Consider the following 26,311-nt stretch of genomic DNA (forward strand, 5'->3'; position numbering starts at 1 on the left):
GTGAAAGCATCTCTCGAAATTTCATGTAAGCTTAATTAAGAAGGCGAAATAATTTGTTTCAATTATGGTGCATTATTGCACATGTAATGATTTAGGGGAGGAGAGAGGGGGGGGGGTCTAATTTTTTTTTTCTTCCTATTTTTCCTCACCTTGGCTTCATATGCTTGTAAGATCAAAATAACTTCTCCTCATGCGACTTCATGTTAGGATTCGGCCCACAACCCACAACGAAGTTAAGCGTAAAAGCGAGAAAAAGAAATCGAGACACAAACTTTATCCGGTTAGCCCTTAAATTAGGGCTACATCCAGCAGATTATTCCTCTATAATTGGCACTTTACACCTTTCAATTACATTACTCGATTACAAGTGAAAAAAGAATATATATATATATATATATATATATATATATATATATAAACCAAACATTAAACTATTAATAAATATAAATTCAAACTATAAAAGCCTTCTGATGGCTCGAAGGCCCCGCGTTTGGGATCCCATCGAGGCAACTACCTCGGATCTCTTCCCGCTCATTAAAAGGTGTGATCCTGTGCTTTTCTATTGATAGGGATTATGAAATGGAATCCCGTGCTTTTCTTTTAATAAGGAGTATGAATCATGCCTCAATACTTCATACATCACTTTGGACGCTACGGCCGATATATTGTTTGTAGTTAACTTCCGGTCGTCTTTAGCATGTCATTGAATATTTGCATGCGTTTTAACTTGTTCATTTGAGCTCGCTAGGGTTTTCACACGTTGAACGATGGGACATCACAATAGATTTGTTTCACACGTGTTTCTTTGTCATCAACTTTTGGTTTGCTTTAGACACGAGAGTATTAGAAAATACCGAGTTTTGATCAATTGGTGGGGTATAATGTCACCCATGAGACCGCCTCCATTTACGTCATAAATTGCGAGAGAACGTGCGGGACGGTTCTTGAGAGAGAGAGAGAGAGAGAGAGAGAAACCCTAGGAAAAATTTACTTCTTCTTGGATAAGTGGTGTAAGAAATCTTTATTTAACCCTAGAAGTCCATGCATGAGGGCCAAATTGTTTTTTTTTTCAAGCGCTTATCCGGTGAACTAGTATATATATATAAACTTTTTCGACCATCAGATCTAATGAGATCCAAATGAGATGGAATGGTCCAAATCCGGCTCCTTGTTAATTCATGCAATGACTTCTCGCTTTTCTTTCGGACATGAAAGAGAGTTTGTCATTCTAGAGGAAGGGCAAATCTCACCGACTCTATGCAAAATGTTTTAGGTCACGAACACCTGCAACGATAAAAGTTTTAGACTTAGTCGGTTCATGAAACTTGTTCGGCACTTTCCGTGCTCTTGCGTCATCGAGTTATATGGGAAAAGGTTGGCATGATGGTGGGATGATAGTCGGCCCTTTTTTGATGTACACATTGTGTGATCTTTTCCTTTCGGCCCACTGTTGATATTCTGTTCATTTTTTTGAAACATCGGATGTGATGAAGTAGGCCGGATAACAAAAGCGCATGTGCGTCTCTCTCTTATGATGGTTGGGTCAATAGTTGACCTTAAATTCGTGATACATGTGCAAGCTAATTTAAATAGATTGAAGGTTGGTCCTTTCGAAATTCGGCTCTATAAGCTCTTGACCTATCTTGTGTCCTTGAGTAGGCTTGCGTCAATCAATCTATTTAAACATATATCATATGTCGTATTCACTTTGCCCATCGTATGGGTGATGGATTCTCGGTCCAATCTGATCCTTAGACGGTCCAATGAAACCGGTGGATTATTAGTAAGGATGAGCAATACGGACTTTAACTTTTATATTTTAACTAAAATTAGGTTCGGATTTAAGAAATAAAAAAAAATAACCGGTGGATTAGTAGGTTTAAATTTCAGAAATAAAAATAACAAAAAATAATAATAATCAATCCAATCGGACCAGCGCTCCTGAGAACGGAATCAAATCGGCCGGTTTGGTTCGATTTGATCCGGATAGTTTCCAATTCCGTTAGTTTGTCTTGCTCAACCCCAGCCTAACGTGTTTTCATTAGAACAACATACATATATTCGTGTTCATTTTGACCATGAGGAGTACGCATTCAGACTTGGTTTTCATATACACGTGGCAAACCCCCAATTCCTCAAGCCATCTCCCTCTACAAAGCACATAATTGAAGAAAGAGATTGGTTTGTTCAAATAAGCTTTTGTGACCCTTTTTACGAACTTTCGTTGCAAATACTAAGGAAAAAAAAAATACTATTAACAAGGAAATGGCACTAACTTCCTGAAAGACATCGATATTTATATAATAAGGACTGAGATCCTCTAAATTCAGTATTTTTCTAATTTTAGGTAAACCGAAACACCCTCCCGGCACAAAAGATCTAAACACATCGGTCGCTGAACAAATGGATACCCGGATCGATCGTGTTATTTTGTTATTCTCTCCTTTTGGTTAGGTGTGCGGTCTTCGTGTAAATTTCTCAAAAGTTGAGGATATTTTGGTCTTAGAGCTAACATTATCAAGTATACTTATTCTCCTAAATATAGAGGAATCCAATCCATATGATAAAGTCATGGGAACAAAAAAAAGAAGAAGCAATTAAAAAAACTCTTACGCAACCTCTAGGAACTAGGATTCTCCCAACATGGGTTCGATTTGTCCATTATGTTATGCAAAGTGCATTGAGCTATTTTTCTTTCCCTTTTTTTTTTTTTAGAAATCCTATAGTAACATCACATGAACGAACTACTTGGAGGGGAACTAGCACAACAAACCACCATCACAATCCCAACTTAAATATGAGTTTTGCCGGGCATAAATTGAACCTCCAACCGACGGATCCTGAGCTAAGAGTATGAGAGTGGCCTTAGTATCGAGTCGATCCCAAGGCGGATAAAGTGCGCTGAACTTAATCACGCCAGAGAGCGAAAGAGGATTTTAGAGATGCATGTAATTTTCAAGACAGTTATCTATGTAGAGCAGCTGCAACAAAAGGTGTCATTTTGATTCAATGTGGTCACCCAAAGGCTTTGGTTCACATGGATTAGGCTTGTGCGGGTGCGATTAAACAATACATTCGGTGCATTATTCGAGTAATGGAACATGTCAATGACATGGATAATAATGGAGGAGTACAATTTTGTTTAGCGATTAGGTGATGCCGAAGCCAGCTTTGAAACCCCTTGCTTAGTCTAGCTCCCGAGCGGTTTTAAGGGAGCAGTCACCCACATTGGCCCGGTGCATTTGGGACTTTAGTCTCGAAGTGCTTCTAGTAAGGCTTGAACCTAAGATCAAAATGAGAAGAGTAAACTCCTTTACAATCTAAGTCAACACTTTATCGGTGAATTTCTAGCGCATATAGAACTTTGTCATTCATTCTTTAATGGGAAATGCTTCTCCGACAAGTACTATCGAAATGGTATAATTTCAACCGTAGACCTACACACCATCACCACTTGTTTTACATGAAGCAATCATTGATTGGAAGATCGTGTGGTCAGAAATAACCGACAATACTGTTAAATTGTCATGGTAGCAGCTTCCTTCTTTAGTATACTATAATGGGACTCGATGATGCCATGGAAAAAAAAATCTAAGATTTGTGTGTGACGCGTTTTTGGGACAACATATCATTTCAACATCATTGCCTTTCTTTAATGAGTGTTTTACTTGACAATTAATTATATATTATTAATGTTGAAAGATTGTTCAACATCTCTTGTAGACAAGTTATATATGCTCTTCATATTAATGTGGTCTCCTTTTACCTAATATTTTAAATCTTTGAGTTGGACTTTCTAACAATTAAAATCAGGATTATTAGTATTATCTACCAATAATATCATAGTATTCCAATTTATCATCATTTTGATTTTCATGTAATAAATAGATTACGGAGAAATGGAATAATTCATTGAAATTTGGATTTCATTCATCATATTTTTAAAGGATTGTGAATAAAATAGAACTGAAGACAAAAAGAGTATAAGCTCATAAAAAAGATCTTTTAGATCTCTTCCTTTTTTTTTTTTACAATTCCCTAAATCAAAACATCATAATCTTTTTTCCTATTCCTGGAGATCATATAATATATACCTTATTTGTCTATTTTTATCTTGATTTGTCTATTTCTAGATATCGTATAGTATATACCTTATTTTTATTGGATATTGATAGGGGTGAGCAAACTGGACCGAACCGGCATAGACCGGCCCGGGATCGGACCGGACCGAGCGGGTTGGTCCGGTCCCCGGTCCCAATAAATAGGACCAGTGACCGGGCGGTCCGGTCCTCGGTTTTAGGTGGATGGGACCAGCCCGGACCGCCCGGACCGGACCACCTATAATATATATAATTATTTGTATATATAGATATATATAATTAAAAAAATGAAGCTTTCATTTGTTTTCAATGTTCATTTCTCGAGCCATTTCCATTGTTAGGCTATACATTCTTGAAACTCGGACAACCCCTCAATGTTATGAATACGATATATCCTATTTATTATGGTCTTTTCCAAGGCATTGTGTGGTGAATGTATGTTGACATATTCTTTCCGTAAAGACATGATTCAATCGATTCATTTAATATAGTGGTGGCAATTTCTTACTGTTCATACATTTTAGTTGTTCATTTCAATGAGTAATCATGTATTTTATTTCTGTACACTGCTTGGATGTGGAATTCATTTAGTGAACAACATCACTATTAGTATGTCTTCATCGCCTAAGTTTTTTCAATTCTGTCATTTATATATCTCTATTGTGTTAGCGGTTAGACCAATGTCATTGTTAAACCTACCATTATGTGAAGACACACCTTCATTATGAAGGTGAGTAAACTGGACCAGCGTGTTTTTTTATTCAACCGGGGGTATAGATTGTAATTTAACATGCAATCCGAGCATATTATATTTCAAGGGTTAGATTTTAACGGTCCCATCGGGCCGGGACCGGGATCGGACTGGACCGCCAATCCCGGTCCTATCCGATCCTGGTCCGATCCTTGGTCCCGAAAATTTGGGGACCAAGACTACGAGTTCGGTCCCCGGTTCCATACCGGAACCGGACCGGCTCGGACCATGCACACCCCTAGATATTGAGCATATTCGCTTATTTAATTTTGAGCAACTTTATCATACTAATTTCTACTCTACCTTCCCGGAATACATCAATGAATTGACTTGAAATATAAAAGAAGTTAGGTGTACTCTTCTATGCTTAAAAGATAATTTGGAAATCAAAATTTTTTCTTTAACTAGGTTTTAAAGTAATAAAATAAAGAGGAAAAAAGAAAGCGAAAACTAAGCTATATGAAATTCTCTGTTTGTTTGGGAAGAGAAGGAAAGAGTCATTATCGCCTAAGAAGGCCATAACACATTTAAGCAGCGTTTACAATATGTAGGAGATATTGCGCGACCATTCAACAACCGACACGTGATATTATGTGTCGAATACTCACGGATTTCTTTCTTGGTATCTCAAATTAATGTATTTGAAGGGTGCCCGTTGCCCGTTGTAGGAATGAAGTTGACATTATTATCCTTAGCTAAACTTTTCATTAAAGAGTGCTCCGGAGATACTTTTTAAGTAATCGATTGAGGAAATTGTGTAGTTTCCAACGGGATTGACGATTGTCCACGTCTTTTACATAATCGGTGCTCTCACAATTGAATAATTTCACGTTAAATATATTTAACAAGTGCCCGGAAGACACTCACCGATAGGACTAAAGACGAGATTGTCACTAACTAGGGAAGTTTACTTTGGCTTGAAGCACAATTTTTGTAGGCATACACACGCTACTCATATTATCTTTGGACAAGGCCGGGCAAATTTGGCCTGAAAAAATTTTCATAGATGAAAACATATGGAATTCGAAATTTGTAAAAATTAAAATTAGGAAAATATGTGGTCTCGTATTGAAAACCTCATGAAGGCAATAGAAAGTTTGAAATAAAGAATCAAATTGGTCGAGACCGTGAAGAGTCAAAAGTATCAACTTTGGGAGGTGGCTAAAACATATAATACATGAAATAGGTATTGAAACATAAAACAAACTTACCCTTTTCACCTCTAACACCACGGTAGTAACTTCTCGAATTGTGCTCGAGCAGCTCGGCTGAACTAAATCGAATCGATTCAATTTGGTCTGGGTGAAAGCCAAACCTAATCTGTTCGGGGCCGAGCAAAACAAGTCCACCAACACGCAGCCCTCCTTGCCCCGCCTTGTACCACCATTCGGAAATCGGCTTCTAAGACGTGCCTGAATCTTCACTTCCCCTAGAATTACGACATCAATATGTCAAAAGCCAACTTTTCAACCGGCGAACCCCGTCAATATCGAGAGAGTTCCAATCGATGAACGGTCACCGCGCCGGCACGCGGGAGACGCGACAGACAGAATCGTTTCAAAGTCACGACGGCAGTTCGGTGCCGGTCTTACGAAATCAATTTACCAAAGCAATGAGCATGGTGGTTTTCGGAGTCACTTAAATGCGGCATGAATGTCGCACCGATCTTTATTTTTGCAGGTAAATCTCGTTTTCTACGCGAACCGATTTGAACTCTTCCCAATGGTCGGAATCGGTCGGTGGACAATTTGGTTTTTGGGATAGCGATTGCCCCAAGTGATTGATTTCGGCGCCGGTCGCCCCTCTTGCTCCCCGCAAGAATACTTCTATAAAAGGACAGATAACAACATTATTATTATCATCATTATTATCATTATTATAATAAATAAATAAATAAATAAAAGATAAAAATCCTTAAAAAAATTCATTTAATTTTAAAAGGGGAATTGCGGAATTCATCTGCGCCCGTTAAAGTTTTGAAACGTCGATTGGTTAAGGATGGAATAGAATAGGAGAATACAAAACAAAACAAAACAAGAAATCAAATAAAAATGGGGGCAACAAATAACGACCGCTTCGTACGTCCGGATGCAGAGCCTCCTGCGCAGCGGCCAGTCGTTATAAATCGCGAACGTCGCTCTGCGGAAATCTCTCGCCCTCTCCGTCGCCACTTCTTGGTTTCCCCTCTCTCTCTCTCTCCCTCTCCATCCCCTCTCTTCCATTTCGTTTCGGCTCATCGTTTTCACCCCCAGAAAGGGCGAAAGAAAAAGCTCCCATCTTGCTTCTCTGCCTCTCTCTGTGTTTTTGTTCCTGTTGTTGTTCTTGTCGTGTCGGGTTCATTGCCCCTTCTTCTTTCTCTTTTGTCCGTTTGTGGTTCTTCCGGGATCTTGAACTGGTCCGAGGAAGACAGAGGACGAGAACTTTGTCCGTTCAAATCTTTCGCTCGTTGCCCAAACCGTCGTCGAGAAAGAACAAAAAATTTCTAGATCGCGAGGACTTAGTTAACAACAGGGCGCTTTGGGATTTGAAGGATTCAAGAATATCTCTATCTGTCTTCCATTCTTTTTCTGTGGACCCATGATTCGGGGAGCACGGCTTTGAGGGCTCGCGGTTCTTGTGACTTCTCCTCCTCCTCGTTGTTCTTCCGCATTGGGCTCTAAACAGAGGCGAACCCCAGAAAGAAAAAACGAAAACTTGGTGTGTTCTTCGTGCTGTTTCGATCGATTGCTTTGCGTTTTCTGTTATTTGGGTTGATGGGTTCTTGTGTGCTTCGATCGCTACCGGTTGTTTTGGCTTGTTTGATGAGCTATAGTGAATTGACTCATGTTTTCTTGAAGGTTTTGTGCCGGACGAACATGTCAACAATGCTGGCTCGGAGAGGCCGACACCGGCAGCGGTACGAGAACAACTTGCGGCTTGTTTCTGGGTATGCCAATGTTTCCTTTTTTTGCTGGTGCAACCTCTTCTTTGTTCTACCGACATGAACAGTTCGCCTGATGATCTTATGCACGATCGATTTTTTTTAATTTTTTTGTGGCACTGAGTAAAATTTGCAGAATTTGATGGAATCGTGATGCCCACCCCACCATTTTTGTCGAATATCTTTTGCTTTGTGCGACGGAAAGTTTCAAATTTTAAATTTCCCTGAAGTTTCTGAGAAAATTCGGAGCGTGTCCACCTGAAAAGCATATATCTCTACAGAACTTCGTCTGTGTTTGAATTGGGTCAGCCATACGTTTTATAAAACTTGGATTCCTACAACCAACTGGCCAAAAAGATAGAGACGAAAAGGAAGGACGACACACCTGCTCCTTATCTACTGTTTGCAATTTGCATCAAGAAAGGGAATATTATGATTGACTTGACGCACGCTCGCAAGCTCTTTGTGCGTGTATCGTATCTGTAGGTTCTGAAGTTGGAGCATTTTCTGCATAAACCATGCCTGATAGTTTTTGTCTTACATGCGGAATACAAGGATCCAATCGTTCGTGCTGGGCACAGCCATGTTTAAGAAAAGAAAAGGGCCAATGGAAGGAAAAATGCAGATCTTTACCGCCTTTCTTTATTGTTAGACATGGCATATGGGGGCAGACAGTGACGTGAACTTGACTTTACAGTTTGGGTTCATTTTTTAAAGGATAATTTTGCTTGCATCAATAATTGTTTCCTCAGTTTGTTTACCTTTGGTTATCGCTTTCAGAAGGCCTATTCATCCTCACCTTGGGGCCACTAGAAATAACAGATATCTAGGCATTTCACATGCATTGACACCGACTTTTTATGACAATATGCTATGCAATGAGTGTACACTATAGGGATAAGGACGTGCAGTGCGTTCACATCTGGGGGAGGCGCTATTCAGCTAATAGTTTCACTAGTGTGGTTTCTGTTTGGGTAGGACAAGAACAAAAAAACAGATCAAGCATAGAACTTTGAAGCAATTTGTGCGAGTTTACATTGGATTACATGCGTTCATGAGTTGTAGAGACTTAAAAAAGATGGTATTTCCCAAGTAGTCATGAAAGTAAAGTAAACCAGAAATGGAAATTGAGTCTCAATGAATATGAAGAAGAGATAGTGAAGCAATTCGCTGCAGATAAAAGTTATCACATGTCCGACGTGTACTAATGGCTTTCGCAATCTCAATTATCTAAAGTTTTGAAGACATGGATCCATCCTTTCTTGTAAGCTAAGATGTCACGGTGCTTGACTTTTAATTGTGAAAGATAGTATAAGTTCTGATCATCTGGAGCAAGTTGCTTGATCTGTTTGAATCCCATAATTCTTCCATTAGTAGATCATATTTTAACATTGGTTGCAAGAGATCTCGGGATTGGAAAGTTCTGGTATGCACTTTTATTAACATGATGCATAATCCGTGCAACTTAATGCTTTAAAACTCAGCGTCCATTGGGGAGTGTTGCTCACAGATAAATCTGTGTAACAGATGCATTCCCTACCGCCTCACAAAAGGAAATGACTGTCAGACAGATAACTTGGAAATCAGAATCGAAGTCCTTATGATCTCATCACCAAATCGTGATGATCTAGTCTTTCCAAAGGTATAATTTGTCTCAGGACATCGGTACTCATTGTTTTCTTGTGTTTTTATTTTGTTAAGAGACATATTTGCTTTCCATTTTCAGGGTGGATGGGAGGATGATGAAACTATTGAAGAAGCCGCATGTCGTGAAGCTTTAGAGGAAGCGGGAGTAAGGGGAAACCTCAATGTAAGTTATTTTCGTCTTTTGGACCTTCTTCTTTGTATGGAAAAGTCTGAGAAGTCTGGCAGTCGCCAGAGACATGCTTACCGTAAGAGAAGCCAAAAGCTGGAAAGAATTACCTAAACTAGGCTTTTTCATCTAATGTGCCACAAAATCTATCTGTTATGAAATCTTCATTTGCGGGCAATTCCACCTTATCAGATTTATGGTTACTTTAACTGTAATTGTAATAGCAAATGATGAGTACTCAGTAGTTACTGTGGCGTGTTGCCACCTTGAACTATCTGACGTATCGCTGATATTTCGCATTGTTCAGGACACACCATTGGGGGTTTGGGAGTTCCGAAGTAAGAGCAGACAGGACGTGTGCAGTCTAGAAGGAGGCTGCAAAGGTTATATGTTTGCATTGGAGGTTACTGAGGAGCTAGAGACGTGGCCAGAGCGTGAAAATCATGATAGGAGATGGGTGAGTGTTTCTTGGAAACTCATATTTTCATGTCCAAATCAGAGCACATATTTAGGATCTTTGGGTTCAAGTTTGGGACATAGTTGGTTAAAGTTTCTGGTGGAAATTGCCTTTGCAATCGTCTCAAAGCTTGTTGACCAAGCCAAATATTTCTTTCTTATTGACTGCAATCCCCTTAAAGCTGTGGATGATTTGACCGATATTATGCAATCACTAAGATTATGCCCCATATTCACATTGCTTCTTTGTTGGAGCCTTTGACTCAGTTATTAATGGTAATCCACAGCTGTGTGTAAAAGAAGCATTTGAACTCTGCCGCTACGAGTGGATGCGCAACGCACTGGAGAATTTCCTGAACATGCTCGAAGAAAATGGGAAACATGAATTCGAGGCAATGGAAGAGTTGATCGAGTCCCCTTCCCCGACCGTCTCGGATTGCCAAATCCTCACACCCAACTTGTGTATAGATCACCCTAATAGTGCCCAACGCCACGGAATGACGTTCTCTTGGCTCATCGCGGTGAAGGGCTTACCGTTGTCCTGAATGATGCTGACATGTCTCTGGACTTGTAATTATTAATTTGTGGGTTCCAAATTGTTAGCTAACCTGCTCGGTTCGGGTTTTACTTGTGTATTAGGTTCTCGTGTGTGTCCTAGATCCTAGTGTGCCGAGTTTGTCCTTCCAAATGTGAAAAGGATAAAGAGTTTGTGAAGGAATAGACCGTTGGCACTCTTTTTCTAGATTCATCAAGAAAAGTGTTCATTTCTTCAATTCCCCAGCTTTCAAGGAATTTGATGTTCAACTGCAAAGAAGAAACTTAGTCTTGCTGGCCTATATACCCATGACGGTGATGTTCTTATCTGTTATCTCTGATGCTGCAGACACAATGGACTCACATCTTCTGGCATGCTGAAGCTTGACCTGGCTTTCTATTTCCAGTCTCACATTTCGTTATTTGGTCGAGGCACCAATCGATTTGTTTTCCTTGTTTTCTTTTTCCCTCGATGCACGGTCGGTCGGTCGGTCGGTCGCAGCCGTCCCTTTTTCACTCGATACACGGTCAGTCACAATCGTCCCTGCAGCGGAACACCTCGCCATCAGTTCAAATAGACAAAAAAATTGTACTTTAAATCTTCGGCTGGATGATAAGTAAAGCCAGTTTAAGTTCTCCTACAGGGTCAACCGTATCAACCTCTTGATGTATTTAGTCAAGTGTTTTCGAACTCAACATCTCCATTGTAAACAAACTTATTTTAAGATTGGTTTTGCCATGAGTGGTGGAGGAGCGTCAATACACCCATCTCCTTGCATGTCTCACTGCAAAATTTGGTACATTGAATCCTACTTCGTCCTTACGTGAGAGAGAATTCAGCTTGCCTTCATTGCACCATGGATAAGACCTCCAATCTTGATGCTTCATTGAAGTGGATTCAATGTGTTGAGCCGACCCGCGTCGAAATTTTAAAATTGGCAGAGGGCGTCTTCCACGCACAAGTAAGTAGGGGCGAGTGAACTGAATCGGTGTTAATGGGGGGGTTAACATTATCCTTTTTATAGTGACGAATATTGTATGTGTTCATAAGAAAAGAAAATGTAGGTTTTCAGTTTTTGGAATTGGGGACCGAATTGGCCCATTGTGAACGGACCGAACGAGTCTTACCCATTAACTCTGTGTATAGATCATTAAATGGAAATAATAATCGAAGCAAACTAATCTATTATTTACTTCCTCACACTCCGCACAATCCATTTTCTAGAGAAATCGTTTCTTACGATAGTGCTTTATTCTTGACTTGTATTTATTCACTTGTGTATAGATCACCCTAATTGTTCTTTGTTCTTTACCGTTAACCGGCCGGTTCTAGTTAGGAACTTGGAACACGAAACCTGTATGGCTGATTTTAGGGAAGAACCTGGAAACAAACCGATTTTGTACCAGTTTAGTCCTAACCCTAAGTAAGTTCTTTTACACTTTTCTTTAAATCGAAAATACATATGTTGAAACTCAATATGTTTATATATGACGCATTCATAATATCATATATACAATAAAAATTTAATGCCACGAAAAATGTCACTAGCACGGATGTGACAAATTTATCCCAAATGTGACAAATTCACCCCGAACTAATTTTTGTACCACAAAAAACTTTTACTGATTTGACAACTTGTGCATAAAGCGGTAGTGGATTTATTTACTGAAATCAAATCATCATATCATAAAAGCTGTAAAAAAAAAGATTATTTGGATAGTCTGATCGGCGATATCACGTACGTTGACAACCTTGTTTCTCTGAGGAAATAATGTCATGAAATGCGGGTCCTTATTGGTATATAATCATTGCCGATTAGTTCCCGTCAACAATGCCCATTGTGTCTTAGAGTCTGAGATAGAAAAATTGGGGGCATCAAACTCACAATAATACCAAGAATAATGTCCCGTCTATTGAGAAATAGATAATGCATTTTTTCTTGATTTTTGGAATGACCAGAATATTATTAAGTGAAAACTGACTAGTCTCATTGCCAAATTAACTAGTCCCAGCATAAGTAATCAGTATTGATGTGCCATTCTCAACTATCACATTATCATGGCTATGGTAAGCTATCACCACATATAATTATGGTGTAAGTTAAAGATGAAAGATAACAATATGATCTTCAAGGAAATCAAATAAAAGACAAATCTGACAAAAAAAAATCTCCAATTGATCAACTGGTGGATGCTTTGCTTGATGTGTCATCTTCACACTGATTTGTTGAAGATTTTGCAATGTCACTATTACGATCTTCTTTTATGATTCTTGATTTGTTGCTTCAATACCCTTTCCAATCATTCGTCCAATTTCGATGATGGAATTATATATAGATAAAATTAGTAATTGCTTGTGTAATTAAAATGATTGGAGTGAATAGTCTTAGCCTCCGTTTGTTTAACAAAAAATGAACGATTCGAAACATATTTTCTTAAAAAACGATCTCTTATATCGCTTACGAATATGAACAAACTTTTTTTCGTTGTACACGAAAATGTTTAAATATAAATTGTTATCGACCGTGAAAATACTTTCAATTGACTACTCATTCAAGCGATATAAGAAATCTTTTCTAGAAAAATATTTTCTAAATGATTTTTTTTTTGTAAAACAAACGGAATAATGATTTTTTTTTTAAGAAGACATGCTTGAATAGGTGTGAATAGATGGGATTAAGTGACTGTTGTTGACGTATGTGGCAATCGACCCATTAAAAAAACTCTAGAGAGGCCACTTTTCAAAATTACTTTTCGAAATTAGAATTTACTTTTTAAACAGAGAAAGTATCTTATAAATAAGATAATACCATATATATATATATATATATATATATGTACAATCAAAGCCAAGACCAAGTTTCTTAAAATTCAAAATCATGTAAAAAATTCACCCAAGCGGGCTTATTCACCGTCGATTTGAGTAGGTTGATGGTTATAATTTTTTAACCAGTTAATATCGCGAAAAACCCCAAATTTATGTACGTGTGACAATTTACCCCAAATCAATTTTTTGACTATGAAAAATTTCAAATTGGTACACTTATGACAAATTTACCATCCGTTAGTTTTCGCTAAATTTTACCGTTAAATTACGAAGTTAGATGATACGTGACAGTTGACGGGTATACCGATTTAAGGTTTTTACCTTCCGTTTGGCACGGTTGTACCAATTTGTAGTTTTTCGTGGTATTAACATAAACGTAAATGTGTTTAGACAGACTTTTACTTTTCATTTTCTGTTTAATCCCAAATTTTGTGATCCACGCATTTCGACCTTTTCTAATCAAGTAACACATGAAATGTTCACTATACATAACTTTTTCCATGTAAATACCCACATGAAAACTTCATAATCATTTCAAATTCGGATAAGATTTCAAATTTTGGCGACTTCTGCCGAAGCGTAAACGAAATCAACTGCAAAGATAAAATCCTAGCGGGGGCTATGACCATCGACATTGCTTGTGGATTTTTTTGTTTATTCTATCGCACGATACGAAATATCACCTAAGTTTAATTAAAAAAAAAAAGTAGATTAGAAGGATTGCACATCGATGTCCAAATGGGAAGAACCTAAAGACCTCTTACGGAAAATTCCTAAGCCCGTCAATCTGAACTCGACACCATCATGATCGAAGCAGTTAAAGTTGCCATCATCCCACGCATGGCCAATCAAATCAAATTCAATAAACCGTGGAAGAAACAAATAAAATTTAATCTAGATGACGTGATTCTATGTACAATAATTTGCTGATGTCCCTTTCAATATCTCCTAGTTTCTAACCTCACTATCAATAATGCCCCCTTCTTTTTTATTTCGTCGACTTAATATAGATTGTGACATTTCAAATAATATTTTTTCGTCGCCGAGGTAAGTCCCCGTGGCGCTTAGAGAGCGGTGTTAAGAGGACCCGTCCACTATACCGCTCGAGCTCGGTTTTCAATTGACAAATTGCAAACTTCGGTCTAATTTCAAGACGAGCTCGATTCGGGTTCCGAAAGCACCCCACGAGTCTGAACCGTGCAAGTATACGAATTGGACCGATCGATTTCTCAAGCCGCTTCCGAGCCAAGCAGCTGCAAATTCGAGTTTGAGCTAACGAGACGCTCATCGGGCCTATGTTAATTTAAGAGGCATTTTGCTCGAATAAAAATACACGAGTAGCTTGCCTTTCTTATGCGATCGAGTACATGAGTTACACGTCATATTGCTTTTTATTTGTTACAACCAATTTAATGTTTATTTTTGTTGCACATCGAAAGGTTTGGCCATAATAGATTCAAATACTTGCTCCGGATCGATTTCCAGATTGTAATTACTCTAGTGAAAAACTAAATAAAATTTCGACCAAAAAAATAACTAAATAAAACAAGAAACAGAAACTAATTATAAACATCTTCCATAGGTTCCTTTAAATTTTTCGACAAAAAATAAATTAAATTTAGTCATAAACAAGAATAGAAAAAAAAAATTGCATGAAAGCCCAATTCCATTTCGTGTTATCCTCCCATATTTTCGTTCCGGATGCGATCGCCACCCGCTCCCGAGGGCGCGTGGTGCACGCGCCGGCCTTGCTAGTCGCGTCGCAGCATCCCGCGTCTGAAGCGTGTTGGGGGAATCCAATTTGAGTCCACGGCTCTGCTGCGGGGGCTGTGTCCACGTCAGCACTGCACACGTGCGGGGGCCGCAAAATTCAAGATCACATCTTAACTTCAATGACTTTCTAAATCATTGTCCATCGGAAATTAATTGGGAAAAAAAAAAAAAAAGGGCCGAAGTCAAAGTGCTTGAATAGTTATTTGGCCATTTCAGAATTTAAAAAATTAATGCTAGAAATGATTTCGAAACTCTGTTTTTTTTTTTTTTTTTTGTGGTGTCCAAATCGATTTTTCCACGTCTCGCTTGTTATTTGTTTGACGTTGAGGTTGAGTGAGATCGTGCTGAGTATACCGAGCTTGGTTCCAATGAGATTTTCCTTAGAAATACCGAAACTCCGCCTCCTACGTCGTCTCCCAACGCGACGGCGGTATTCGGTACACAAGGCCTATTGCCATGGCCATGTTCCCGTCTCTTGTGCTCATCCGACATGGAATAATTTACGTAGGGCGCCGGCTGAGTTACGTAAGATGGCTGGCGTTGAGTAGATCGCGGCATCAGTGGTTTTTTCAGCTAGAATTAATCGGGTGGATTATATTGGCAAAATCATCGAAAAGGCTCAATACTAAATTGGCCAAGAGTTAAAAGGTTTATCACTATATCGACACGGTTGGAATATTTAAGACCGAATTGGCAAATCGTCAAGAGATTTATGACTGAATTACTATAATTGAAAAGTTTAAGACTGAATTGGCCACTCGCACTAGATTTATAACTTTTTGGACGGTTTTCTCGCAAGAAATGAGTTACGTTACTTGAGGCTATTGATAAATTCAAAGGACTTAGTCAATTCAATTGGAATTAATTGTAAAGACATCCATAATATCAAATAAATCATTTTGATCAACATATCTAGTTTCGTTTGTTGACTATGGTACATGTCTCGTTTAAATATTCATCAATTGGAATCCTACTCCCCGGCTTGATCGAACCAAGCCTCCACAATTTCGGAATCTCCTTGTCAAATGACCTGTTCTCCCCGGTTGGAATAGATAAGCACATTGACTAATCAAGTGGACAATGACGACGACTACATTAGAGAGAGTATATAAGTAATATGAATGCTGTAAATCCTCTTCTCTAAATTATTTTCCTTTGTTTATATTGGATGGTGTCATCTCTCTAAACTAAAGGAGGCGCATTTTATCTAATCACACATGCCCCCCCCTCTCTCAATAAAACAATTTAATGTTGTTTTCATAGAAACCTATTTATATATTTTTAGAATAAATATATTGAAAGTCCTAAAATTTATCACGAAAGTGTAATTAAGTTCTAAAACTTTCAAATTATCAAAATTTTATGATTATATTGACACAATTGAAAGATTTATGACTAAATTAGCATAATTGAAAAGTTTAATGCTGGATTAGTCATTCATACTAGGTTTATAACTTTTTGGATAGTTTTCTCGTAAGAAATGAGTTATGTTACTTGAGGCTATTGATAAATTCAAAGGACTTAGATAGGCACATTGACTAATCAACTGGGCTATGATGACGACTACATTAGAGAGATCATATAAGTAATGTGAATGATGTAAATCTTCTTCTCTAAATTATTTCCCTTTGTTTATATTCGATGGTGTCATCTCTCTAAACCAAAGGAGGGGCATTTTATCTAATCACGCATGCACCTCTATCGCAAGCGCTCTCTCTCATAATAAAACCATTTAATGTTGTTTTCATAGAAACCTACTTATATATTTTCTGAAATAAGTATCTTGAAAGTTCTAAAACTTATCATGAAAGTGTAATTAAGTCCTAAAACTTAAAAAAAATGTAATCAAGTCTTAAAACTTGCCACAAAAGTACAATTGAGTATTAAAACTTTCAAAATGTGCAATCAAGTTTTAAAACTTATCATAAAAGTGCAATTAAGTCGTAAAACTTTCAAAAAATGCAATCAACGGAAGAATTTAATTTCACCAATTTGATAAGTTTTAAGACCCGATTACACTCTTTAAAAGTTTGATGACTCAATTGCACTGTCGAACAAGTTTTATGACTTAATTACACTTTTTGAAAATTTTAGAACTCAATTGCACTTTCGTAACAAATTTTAGGATCTCCAACACATTGATCCTTATCTTTTTAATCCCTTTGCCTAGTCCTAGTCATGTCGTTGAATTCCCAAAGTCCAAAAGACAATTCCCAATGATTTTGCATGCCATGAACTGAAGATGAATCAGACCACATAAGCATGCTTATGTACTATTTCACTCGTGGATTGGGGGGGCACTTGAAGCTGCCGGAAATCAAGAGTATGAAGACTAATGGGTGGCATACGCCATATGGTCCACTAGACTTTACAATGTGCAAAACGTGATGTGATCTCTGTTTCTCTTAGTGGACACTTGATGTCCAATTTCATTTTCACTCATCACCGAAGAAAGAATCCGCGACCGCACGGGGTGCGTGGGTCCCCCTCCCGCCCCGGCCGGGTTTTTTTTTTTTTTTTTTCTCTCTTCTTCTTCCCCTCCAAGAAAAAGGTTGGTGGGAAAATTTGCGGGGAACCAAAGGATGGGATTTTGGCGAGGCGGGATGGGTGCGGTAGTAGGCCGCCCCCGCCCCCTGTTCTCCCGCACGTTTGTATAGATTTTTTGACGTAAGTTCTATATGTTTTGCTAGTTTGATATAGATGATATATGCAAATGTTGTATCCGAATATAGGTTGTTATTTAGTTATTTAACAGAGATGGTAATTAATGTTAAGTATTGAATGTTATAATCAATATAACTCACATATTAAAATTATCCATTTAAAATTTCAATTTTTGATGATTAAAGTATACGTAATTTTATTAAGCGAATAGATTTTCATTCAACTTCACATTAATTTGTACCTTACAATAAACTAAACTACTCAAGGGTTAAAATAACATATCTCTATTATTTGATTTATCTAGTGTTATTTTTATGCTGTGAGTAGGTCGATGTTAAATTAGACATTTGAAAGTCTTATATTTGGTGATTTGCTGCTTAAATACATGTTGAAATACAAATACACAGACCAATTTCTCGAAAACTCTTTTTATCTTTATGTTCCCACGGATACCGAATCGATCTTTTTGTTCGGAATCATCAACATGCGGGACCAGAACAAGTGAATGCTGAAATTTCGCGGGGAAACATACATTTTCAATTCAAGAAGATGTTACTGCATGAATCGAGATTCGAACTTCTATCATTTTCATCCATTAATGCTGTGGAGAAGAAGAGATATAGTCTATTTTATAGCAGCTAGCAGGTGTCTATAAGAACTACGTCCAACATGAAACTTGCGATTGGTAGTAAAATACCGATTTTCTTCTTAAGACTTATTTTGATCTTCATCATATTCGTGATCCAAACCGTAATGACGTGAGAACCCCTCTATGCTCTAATTTACATTAAAAATTAGCCGATGTTTTAAATTGTTCATTGCACCCTAAATTAATTTGAGATCCCCCTGGGATGAAAATTGTCATTGCATTTTAGCTCATTTATGGATTTCCTAATGGTGATCTCATCGTGACATGGATTGTTTATCTTTGATCACTTGAAAGGGCAAACTTAGTCGAAAAGGAAACTCCGACCCAAAATAATTGTGATATTACTTTTTGTTCGGATGTTGATTGAAAAGATTAAAAAAAGGGAAGAAGCGATTGTTATATTGCTATAGCGCGTTGAAATAAGAATCGTGTAAAAGTGTAAGGGTTTATTCAAGTAGTAAATATGTTCGTGTTTCTTACGGACAACCAAGATGGACTGATTAGATTGGAAGCAACAGGGATCAGATTGACAGATTTGGTCTGATTCTAGAGGTCCTTGGTTCCTCAATTTTGAATTGATGTCCAGACGGTCTAATTCCTAATTCTAGGGGTATCGAACTGATGGGATAGTCCACCTGAATCGACAAATTTTCAATTTTTTTTTTTAAAATACAATTGGTATGCGTAGAAATGAGATTCTAGGCAAAGAAAGAGACTTGCACATGGGAAAATATTTCGATTAAATATTTTATCATTAAAAACAATATTGTACGTAAAAACGATATTAACGTAATTACGCACAATATCGAACATTGTATTCGATATTCACTGTAACATGGACATTCTCATGTGGATTACGAGAATATTGTACTTAAATATGTGAATATCGAACAAGTTCCTTTTTTTAAAAAATATATTTCCATTTTAATTTCAATTTTATTAGGATTTCATCGGACCGTCCAGGAATCGAACAAGACCAGTGGTCCGTTTCCCAATTCCAAAAATTGAGAATCGGGACCATCAGTCCGATCTCGATTCTTAAGGAAATCAAACCCGCCCGAATCATGCTCGCTCCTAATTTTTCTCGACCAGGGCCAGCTTGCAATAGAACTTTAGGAATTGGGCGCTGATAATTTGCTTTCGGAGCGACCTCGGAGGAATCGATGGGCGTACTTTTGCCCATCGCATGTGTCCTGGCGACGAGAAGACGGGCACACCAAACGAGGACAAGGCCTTCAACGAAGGTCAAGTTCCAGCGAGGATCACACGTGGCACAGTCGGAGTGGGGCCTTCCGCGAAGGTCAAGTTCCCAGCAAGGATGACACGTGGCACAACCGGAGTGGCCAGAAAAACCAATCCCCGTTCCGGGCCATAATTTGCCGGTCGGGCCGTACTCGACCCGAATTACATCCACACGAGCAACAGCCGGGGGTAAAAGTAGACACGAAGCAAAGCTTAAGGGAGTAACGCGCGTTCCCCCCGCGTGAGCCGCCGGCCCGTCGTCCCTATGAGGCTAAGACCTCGACACGCGAGCAGGTTGTTGTCGTTTCCCGCACTCCGCAAAGCAACAAAGCCAGCAGATTCGCGAGATTTAAATGGAATTTTAGTTTATCTGATTCGAGGATTAATGGAGCACACTGGGAATACCGCTTCGCTCTAGAGAGAGACTCGAGAGAGAGAGCTTCTCCGGCTTGGCGACGCAGGTCATGGAGCCAGAATCTGGGATTACTCCTCGCAACCCGTCTCAGGTTAGGGTTTCTGTATCATCGCGGTGGGCTCGCCGTTCGGTTCGTCGTAGTTCACGTGGTTTGAATCCGCATGGTGCCCGCCGTGGCTGATGTTGTGTTGCGCTGCTGTTTTGATGTCGTTGGGGGTGCGGTTTCTGTTTGTTGGCGTGAAGATTTGGGTTGGTTTCTCACTGGAAATGCCCACGTCTGTCTCGTTGAATCTGTAGTTGTGCTCCGGGAGCTTGAAGCTGCTCTTGGCGTTTTTTTTCTGTTACTCTTTAGTTCGTATGAAGTGTCGCAAATCATCTGGAACTTGAAAAAATAGCTGTTTTTGAGACAGTTTGTTTTTTATTTTTTTCCCCGGGAAGTTTGTTGTTCTGATAAGCAGCGCCTAATGGGTAGTGATGTAGGTTGTTGAAATGATGTACACTGGGAAGTCTGATCGAAGTTTTCTATGCAAATCGTTGATTTTTCAGTTTCTTGTCATTTTGTTTTAGATAAACGCAGTAATTGGTTGTCTGATCGAAGTTTGGGATTCGAATTGTCAGGTCTACAATTTTTTTTTTTTTTTTGGATGCTGTTTGAGTCAAACAGTCATTACTATCTCTGACTTTCCAATATAATTCATCATTTGTAGTCTCTCCTCATGTTACATGAAAGCTTGGGGCCAGACTTACGAATGTTTCGTTTTGAATTTCTATAGGTTGACAATATAAGAAGTTTAGGCACTTGATGTATCATAGTTGACTGGCTATTTGAATGCGTATATTACATGTATTGCTTTGGTCATGGAACTTCGTTCATGAAGTGAACAAATATGGGTACATATGTCTACTGTCTTTTGCTGGTTCCTCAGAATTTTCATTCACGCGAGCTTAAAGAGATATCCATGCTACAATTTATGGGTATCTATTTTTTGCTAAATTTCGTAAATGGCGGAGGCTTGAACTTTGTCTTTTGTGGCCTCGCAGCTTTGTTGGGTCAACCTATCAAGGACTTTGATATTAGCATACCAAAGCCTCGGTGTGGTGTATGGAGACCTGAGCACTTCGCCTCTTTATGTCTATACTAGCACATTTGTGGGGAAGTTGCAGACACACCGAAATGAAGATGCGATATTTGGTGCTTTCTCCTTGATCTTTTGGACTCTTACTTTGCTACCATTGCTTAAGTATGTTTTCATCCTGCTCAGTGCTGATGATAATGGTGAAGGTATAAGGATTTTACTCTTTCTCTATAGTGTAGTTATATTGTTATGACCAAAACACTAAAAGATCTGGTACGTGTCAGGTGGGACATTTGCTCTTTATTCACTACTTTGTCGGCATGCAAAGTTTAGTTTACTTCCCAATCAACAAGCTGCTGATGAGGAGCTCTCAGCCTACAAATACGGACCCTCAGCAGCTGTTGCAACCCCTTCTCCGCTGAAAAGATTCTTAGAGAAGCACAAAAAGCTGCGAACAGCTCTCCTTCTCATCGTATTATTTGGTGCTTGCATGGTAATTGGGGATGGTGTTCTTACTCCAGCTATCTCAGGTCAGATAGTTGGGATATTCTTATTAAATTGGTGTAAATTAGAATTTGCTCTCACCTTCAAGTTAAGTTGGTTGTTGGATTGAGTATATTCAATACCCTTCTTGGTCTCCTGGGCCGTGCAGCATAACTTGGATACCTAATGACCTGTTTACTTTCTGAGTAGAATTTTCGTAAAACTTTTGAGGGATTTGACAGAAAATACCCATAAGCAGCTTCAGGACATCTGAACAATTGCAAACGGAGAAAGCTTGGGCAGTGCAGATATCAATAACTAAACTCCATCTGGTGTTTCTTTGCTTTTTAGCTCACATCTGTATATATTACATTTAATATCACGGTGAGTAAATTAGTCATAAAATTAGTAGGCTCAAGTAATGATTCTAGGACTAAATATGATAAGGATAATAATTGGTCTTATGCAGCACCATCGGTCCGTTATATCATTGACTTACAAAGGATATTACTATGGTTTTACACGGATTTTCTATCCAAATGGGAAATAGAAATGGAACAAACACCCTGTTTCCGATTTAGTTATTCTGTTTATGCGATCAGTAGTTCAGATGAACATTTGCTTAATGACATACTCTGTGGCTGGTGGTGACAATTGAAGCTTATATAGGTGATCGTTGCACTTCTGTTTTCTTATGGCATGTATTTTGCTGCAGTTCTCTCAGCAGTATCAGGCTTAGAAGTCACAGAGAACAAGCTAACAAAGGGTATGTGGATCTCTGTCCCCATGGCCATGTGAACTAGAGATGTGATTCTCATATATACTGCGATGGTTTACCTAATGCAGGTGAACTGCTCTTGCTTGCATGTGTCATATTGGTGGGCCTGTTTGCATTGCAGCATTTTGGCACTCACAGGGTAGCTTTTATGTTTGCTCCAATTGTTATCATCTGGTTGATATCCATTTTTTCTATTGGTGTTTATAACACTATACACTGGAATCCAAGTATCATACGAGCCATCTCTCCATATTACATAATCAAGTTCTTCAGTGAGACTGGGAAGGATGGCTGGATTTCTCTTGGTGGTATCCTCCTCTCAATAACTGGTATGTGGGTGCCAGATCCTGATGATCTATTCGCTATTGTGCATGTACTATTCGTTTGACTTTGATTCTGGACCTTAGTTGTTTAGGTGGTATGAGAGTTGTTAGTTGGTCCATTTTGAAAGGCTTGGTTGCTAATTACCATTTCTGGTTCCCTACTTCTTCGGCTAACTTTCTGAAGTTCTCTCTGTTCTGGGCAGGTACTGAGGCTATGTTTGCTGACCTTGGTCATTTTACTGCTTCTTCAATAAGGGTGAGATCTTCTTGCACTTATTATGCATTGCTTGCCACAATGTCACATATATGAAAAGCTCTAATATGATGGGAATGCGGACATAATCATTATCAGCGACTCTAGTTTGTGTAATAGATAGATTCTTGGGGAACAAACGCGAATGAAATTGTCATCTGATGAAAATTAATGCCTTCTGGAAACAAATAGCCCAAAGGGTTGGAATCCAATGATGCTATTTATTCTTCATAGTGGATTTTTGGTGGAAAAGGGCTGGATCATTCCTTGTCATGCATTCTGTTATCCCAAAGTTATGCTGCTGCAACACGGCACTTGGTCGATCCTCGTTTTACGTGTAAATTAATCTCATGTGTATTTTCTCTTTGAAATGTGCAGCTTGCATTCGCTGTTGTCATATACCCTTGTTTGGTAGTTCAATACATGGGTCAGGCTGCTTTCCTATCCAAACATCTTGACTCCATTTCTCACTCTTTCTACGACTCAATACCTGGTTAGCTTGTTTTCTCCATAATGCCTCTCAAAGTTCTTTGTATGGGTCTTGTTTGGCATTTGGTCTGATGTTACTTTTTATCGTTGCACTACAGGCCCCGTGTTTTGGCCTGTATTTGTCATTGCCACTCTTGCGGCCATCGTGGGAAGTCAAGCGGTTATAACTGCTACATTTTCCATTGTCAAGCAATGCCATGCCCTCGGTTGCTTTCCAAGAGTGAAAGTAGTCCACACCTCAAAGCATATATATGGACAGATCTACATCCCGGAGATAAATTGGATCCTCATGATTCTTACCCTTGCTATTGCAATTGGATTCCAAGACACAACTTTGATTGGAAATGCTTATGGTAATTTCCTCCCTTTTCCCCTCTCTACATGAATCCTTTGTTTTCCGAGTTGTGTAGAAGGCTAGATGCTTCTGGACAATGAACTGTGGGGGTTTGCTCGCATCATAAACTGATCTAAGTGACAAGGCCACACTAATTTTAGAAAATTATTTATCACGCATTTTGGTAAAGATTGTCTAACATGAGGGAGACATAGTGTGCTGGCAAGCTTTCCCATTGTTTCCTAGAAGTTACAAGGGCAAGTTGTGATGACGACTTCTCTACCATGGCAAGATAGTCTAGTATGTTGTCTTTCAACATTCTGCAGCACAAGAGCTTCACATTCTTCGATGCTTTTTTGTCTGTTAGACCTTCCTCTGTAATCTATGCGCATATCTGTATTCACTCTCTTATCCTCCACCCAGAAAAGAGATCTCTAATCATCATTGGCTGAAGGAGTTTGGTATATTGGTTCTGCAGCTCTGATGATTTTGTTTCTTCTTAATTATCATGACCAGTTGTTTGTTCTAATTATCCACTGCAATTTTGGTTTTCAGGAGTTGCGTGCATGACAGTTATGTTCGTCACAACTTTTCTCATGGCGCTTGTCATTGTGTTTGTCTGGCGAAAAAGCGTTTTAGTGGCTGCAGCTTTTCTTCTCTTCTTCTGGATCATCGAGGGCGTCTACTTGTCAGCAGCATTAATGAAAGTGCCCCAGGGAGGATGGGTCCCTATTGCTCTCTCTTGCATTTTCATGATTGTCATGTTTGTGTGGCATTATGGAACCCGCAAGAAGTACAATTACGACCTGCATAATAAAGTTTCATTAAAATGGTTGCTTGGCTTAGGTCCAAGCCTTGGTATTGTGCGCGTGCCGGGAATAGGTCTCATATACTCGGAACTGGCAACAGGAGTACCTGCAATCTTTTCCCATTTCGTAACAAATCTCCCTGCGTTCCATCAGGTGCTTGTATTTGTTTGTGTGAAATCAGTGCCAGTGCCGTACGTCTCTCCTGAAGAACGCTTCCTGATCGGTCGTGTCTGTCCTAGACCTTATCGTATGTACAGATGCATCGTCAGATATGGGTATAAGGACATTCAACGTGATGATGGAGATTTTGAGAATCAGCTCATACAGAGCATTGCCGAGTTCATTCAGATGGAAGCTGTAGAACCCCAATTCTCGAGCTCCGAGACTTCATCTCTGGACGGTAGAATGGCAGTTATAAGCACCAGAACTGTCCAATCAACTGCAAACTTAGTAGTATCTGAGGTGGAGGAGTTTGATCTCTCGATCCAGAGCAGCAAATCTTCGACACTTCAAAGCTTGCGATCTGCATATGAGAGTGAGAACCCTCAGGTCAGGAGGCGTCAAGTGAGGTTTCAGTTACCACCAAATCCAGGGATGGACCCAGCTGTGAGGGATGAATTGGTGGACCTGTTCCAGGCAAAAGATGCAGGGGTTGCTTATATAATGGGTCATTCATACGTAAAGGCTAGGAGATCATCATCGTTCTTGAAAAAGCTGGTGATTGACTTTGGATATTCATTTCTCCGAAAAAACTGCAGAGGCCCTTCTGTTGCGCTAAACATTCCCCACATCAGTCTTATTGAAGTTGGCATGATATATTATGTCTAGAGCCTCAAGGGTCTCTGCTGTGACCCCGGATTCTCTTTCTAGTGGGCAGAGATAGATAGATGTGGTCGACTGCCTTTGAAGAAGGTGTTGTACATTAGACTGTAGGTTAGAGCTTTCGTTCTTTCTTTTTGGTTGCATAAGATGGGGGGGAGGGAAACTGTGACTCATGATACGCCTAGTGGTGGGTAAAGAAGAGGGACTCCTGATCGTTATAGGCCATCAATCTTCAGCTTTCAGTTATTAGGTTTCTAGATGCAGGCCTTTCAAGGGGAGTATACTTGGGTTGCTTTCAGATTGTATAGCTGGACACAAAAAGCTGTTCATCATCTGGTTAATTGATTTCGTTTTTATATATCTTATAGGGTGATATGAAGCTGGCAACTTGATATTGAGATGTCGTATCCAATCCATGGAAGCACATGTATTGTTCTGTTTTCCAAGCCCGGATTACACAAGCAAATTGTGCTTATAATAGGAAAAGCATTCATTCCCGACCTAGTTGAGTTTTGAAATTCTTGATGGTGGGAACCGTTGGGGTTCTTCGGTGGTTATGTTTTACGGCAACTATATCTATGTGCTGGAATATGTTAGCATCTAGTTTGGATGTCGCTGTGGTAATAAATGAGTAATAACTCTGTATTAGCAGCATAACACAGGCATTTCCTACCGGTTGGTGATTCTGTGCTGCTGCGAACCATGCTTCGTCAGTGCTCTTGCTCGACATATTATTCAGTCAGGAGTAAAATCTTGGTTTTTGGAAACCGGAGCGAAGTTTGAGTTATGCGCCGCCAAGT

At 39.1% G+C, this 26,311-nt stretch overlaps 2 protein-coding genes across 3 annotated transcripts; both read left to right on the top strand.

The window, feature by feature from the left end:
- The first annotated feature begins 953 nt into the window (after window positions 1-953).
- Window positions 954-26,008, top strand: LOC115747455 (potassium transporter 4). Its single transcript, XM_030683637.2, has 10 exons — window positions 954-971; window positions 20,157-20,235; window positions 21,186-21,426; window positions 21,505-21,750; window positions 22,419-22,469; window positions 22,550-22,810; window positions 23,008-23,060; window positions 23,436-23,550; window positions 23,645-23,899; window positions 24,436-26,008. Exons 2-10 carry the CDS (start codon window positions 20,194-20,196, stop codon window positions 25,515-25,517), a joined length of 2,346 nt encoding a protein of 781 aa, XP_030539497.1. The 5' UTR covers window positions 954-971; window positions 20,157-20,193; the 3' UTR covers window positions 25,518-26,008.
- Window positions 6,904-10,813, top strand: LOC115747510 (nudix hydrolase 12, mitochondrial-like). Of its 2 annotated transcripts, XM_030683699.2 has the most exons (7): window positions 6,904-7,548; window positions 7,689-7,777; window positions 9,299-9,413; window positions 9,498-9,581; window positions 9,892-10,041; window positions 10,328-10,542; window positions 10,608-10,813. In XM_030683699.2, the coding sequence occupies exons 2-7, from the start codon at window positions 7,707-7,709 to the stop codon at window positions 10,612-10,614; spliced, it is 642 nt and encodes a 213-aa protein (XP_030539559.1). In that variant the 5' UTR covers window positions 6,904-7,548; window positions 7,689-7,706; the 3' UTR covers window positions 10,615-10,813. The 2 variants fall into 2 exon arrangements, with proteins under 2 accessions (XP_030539559.1, XP_030539558.1); XM_030683698.2 differs by having other exon boundaries at window positions 6,905-7,548; window positions 10,328-10,813.
- Window positions 26,009-26,311: the final 303 nt, after the last annotated feature.

This window comes from Rhodamnia argentea, chromosome 5 (assembly GCF_020921035.1).
Source record: "Rhodamnia argentea isolate NSW1041297 chromosome 5, ASM2092103v1, whole genome shotgun sequence".
Classification (NCBI taxonomy): Eukaryota; Viridiplantae; Streptophyta; class Magnoliopsida; order Myrtales; family Myrtaceae; genus Rhodamnia; species Rhodamnia argentea.

Bases quoted from the DNA above. Each gene is read 5' to 3' on its own strand.
- LOC115747510 (XM_030683698.2), top strand. From the start codon at position 7,707: ATGTCAACAATGCTGGCTCGGAGAGGCCGACACCGGCAGCGGTACGAG. The intron at 7,778-9,298 runs GTATGCCAATGT...TCTGTGTAACAG, and splicing joins AACTTGCGGCTTGTTTCTGG to ATGCATTCCCTACCGCCTCA. The intron at 9,582-9,891 runs GTAAGTTATTTT...CGCATTGTTCAG, and splicing joins GAGTAAGGGGAAACCTCAAT to GACACACCATTGGGGGTTTG.
- LOC115747455 (XM_030683637.2), top strand. From the start codon at position 20,194: ATGGAGCCAGAATCTGGGATTACTCCTCGCAACCCGTCTCAG. The intron at 20,236-21,185 runs GTTAGGGTTTCT...GTGGCCTCGCAG, and splicing joins CTCCTCGCAACCCGTCTCAG to CTTTGTTGGGTCAACCTATC. The intron at 23,551-23,644 runs GTTAGCTTGTTT...GTTGCACTACAG, and splicing joins TTTCTACGACTCAATACCTG to GCCCCGTGTTTTGGCCTGTA.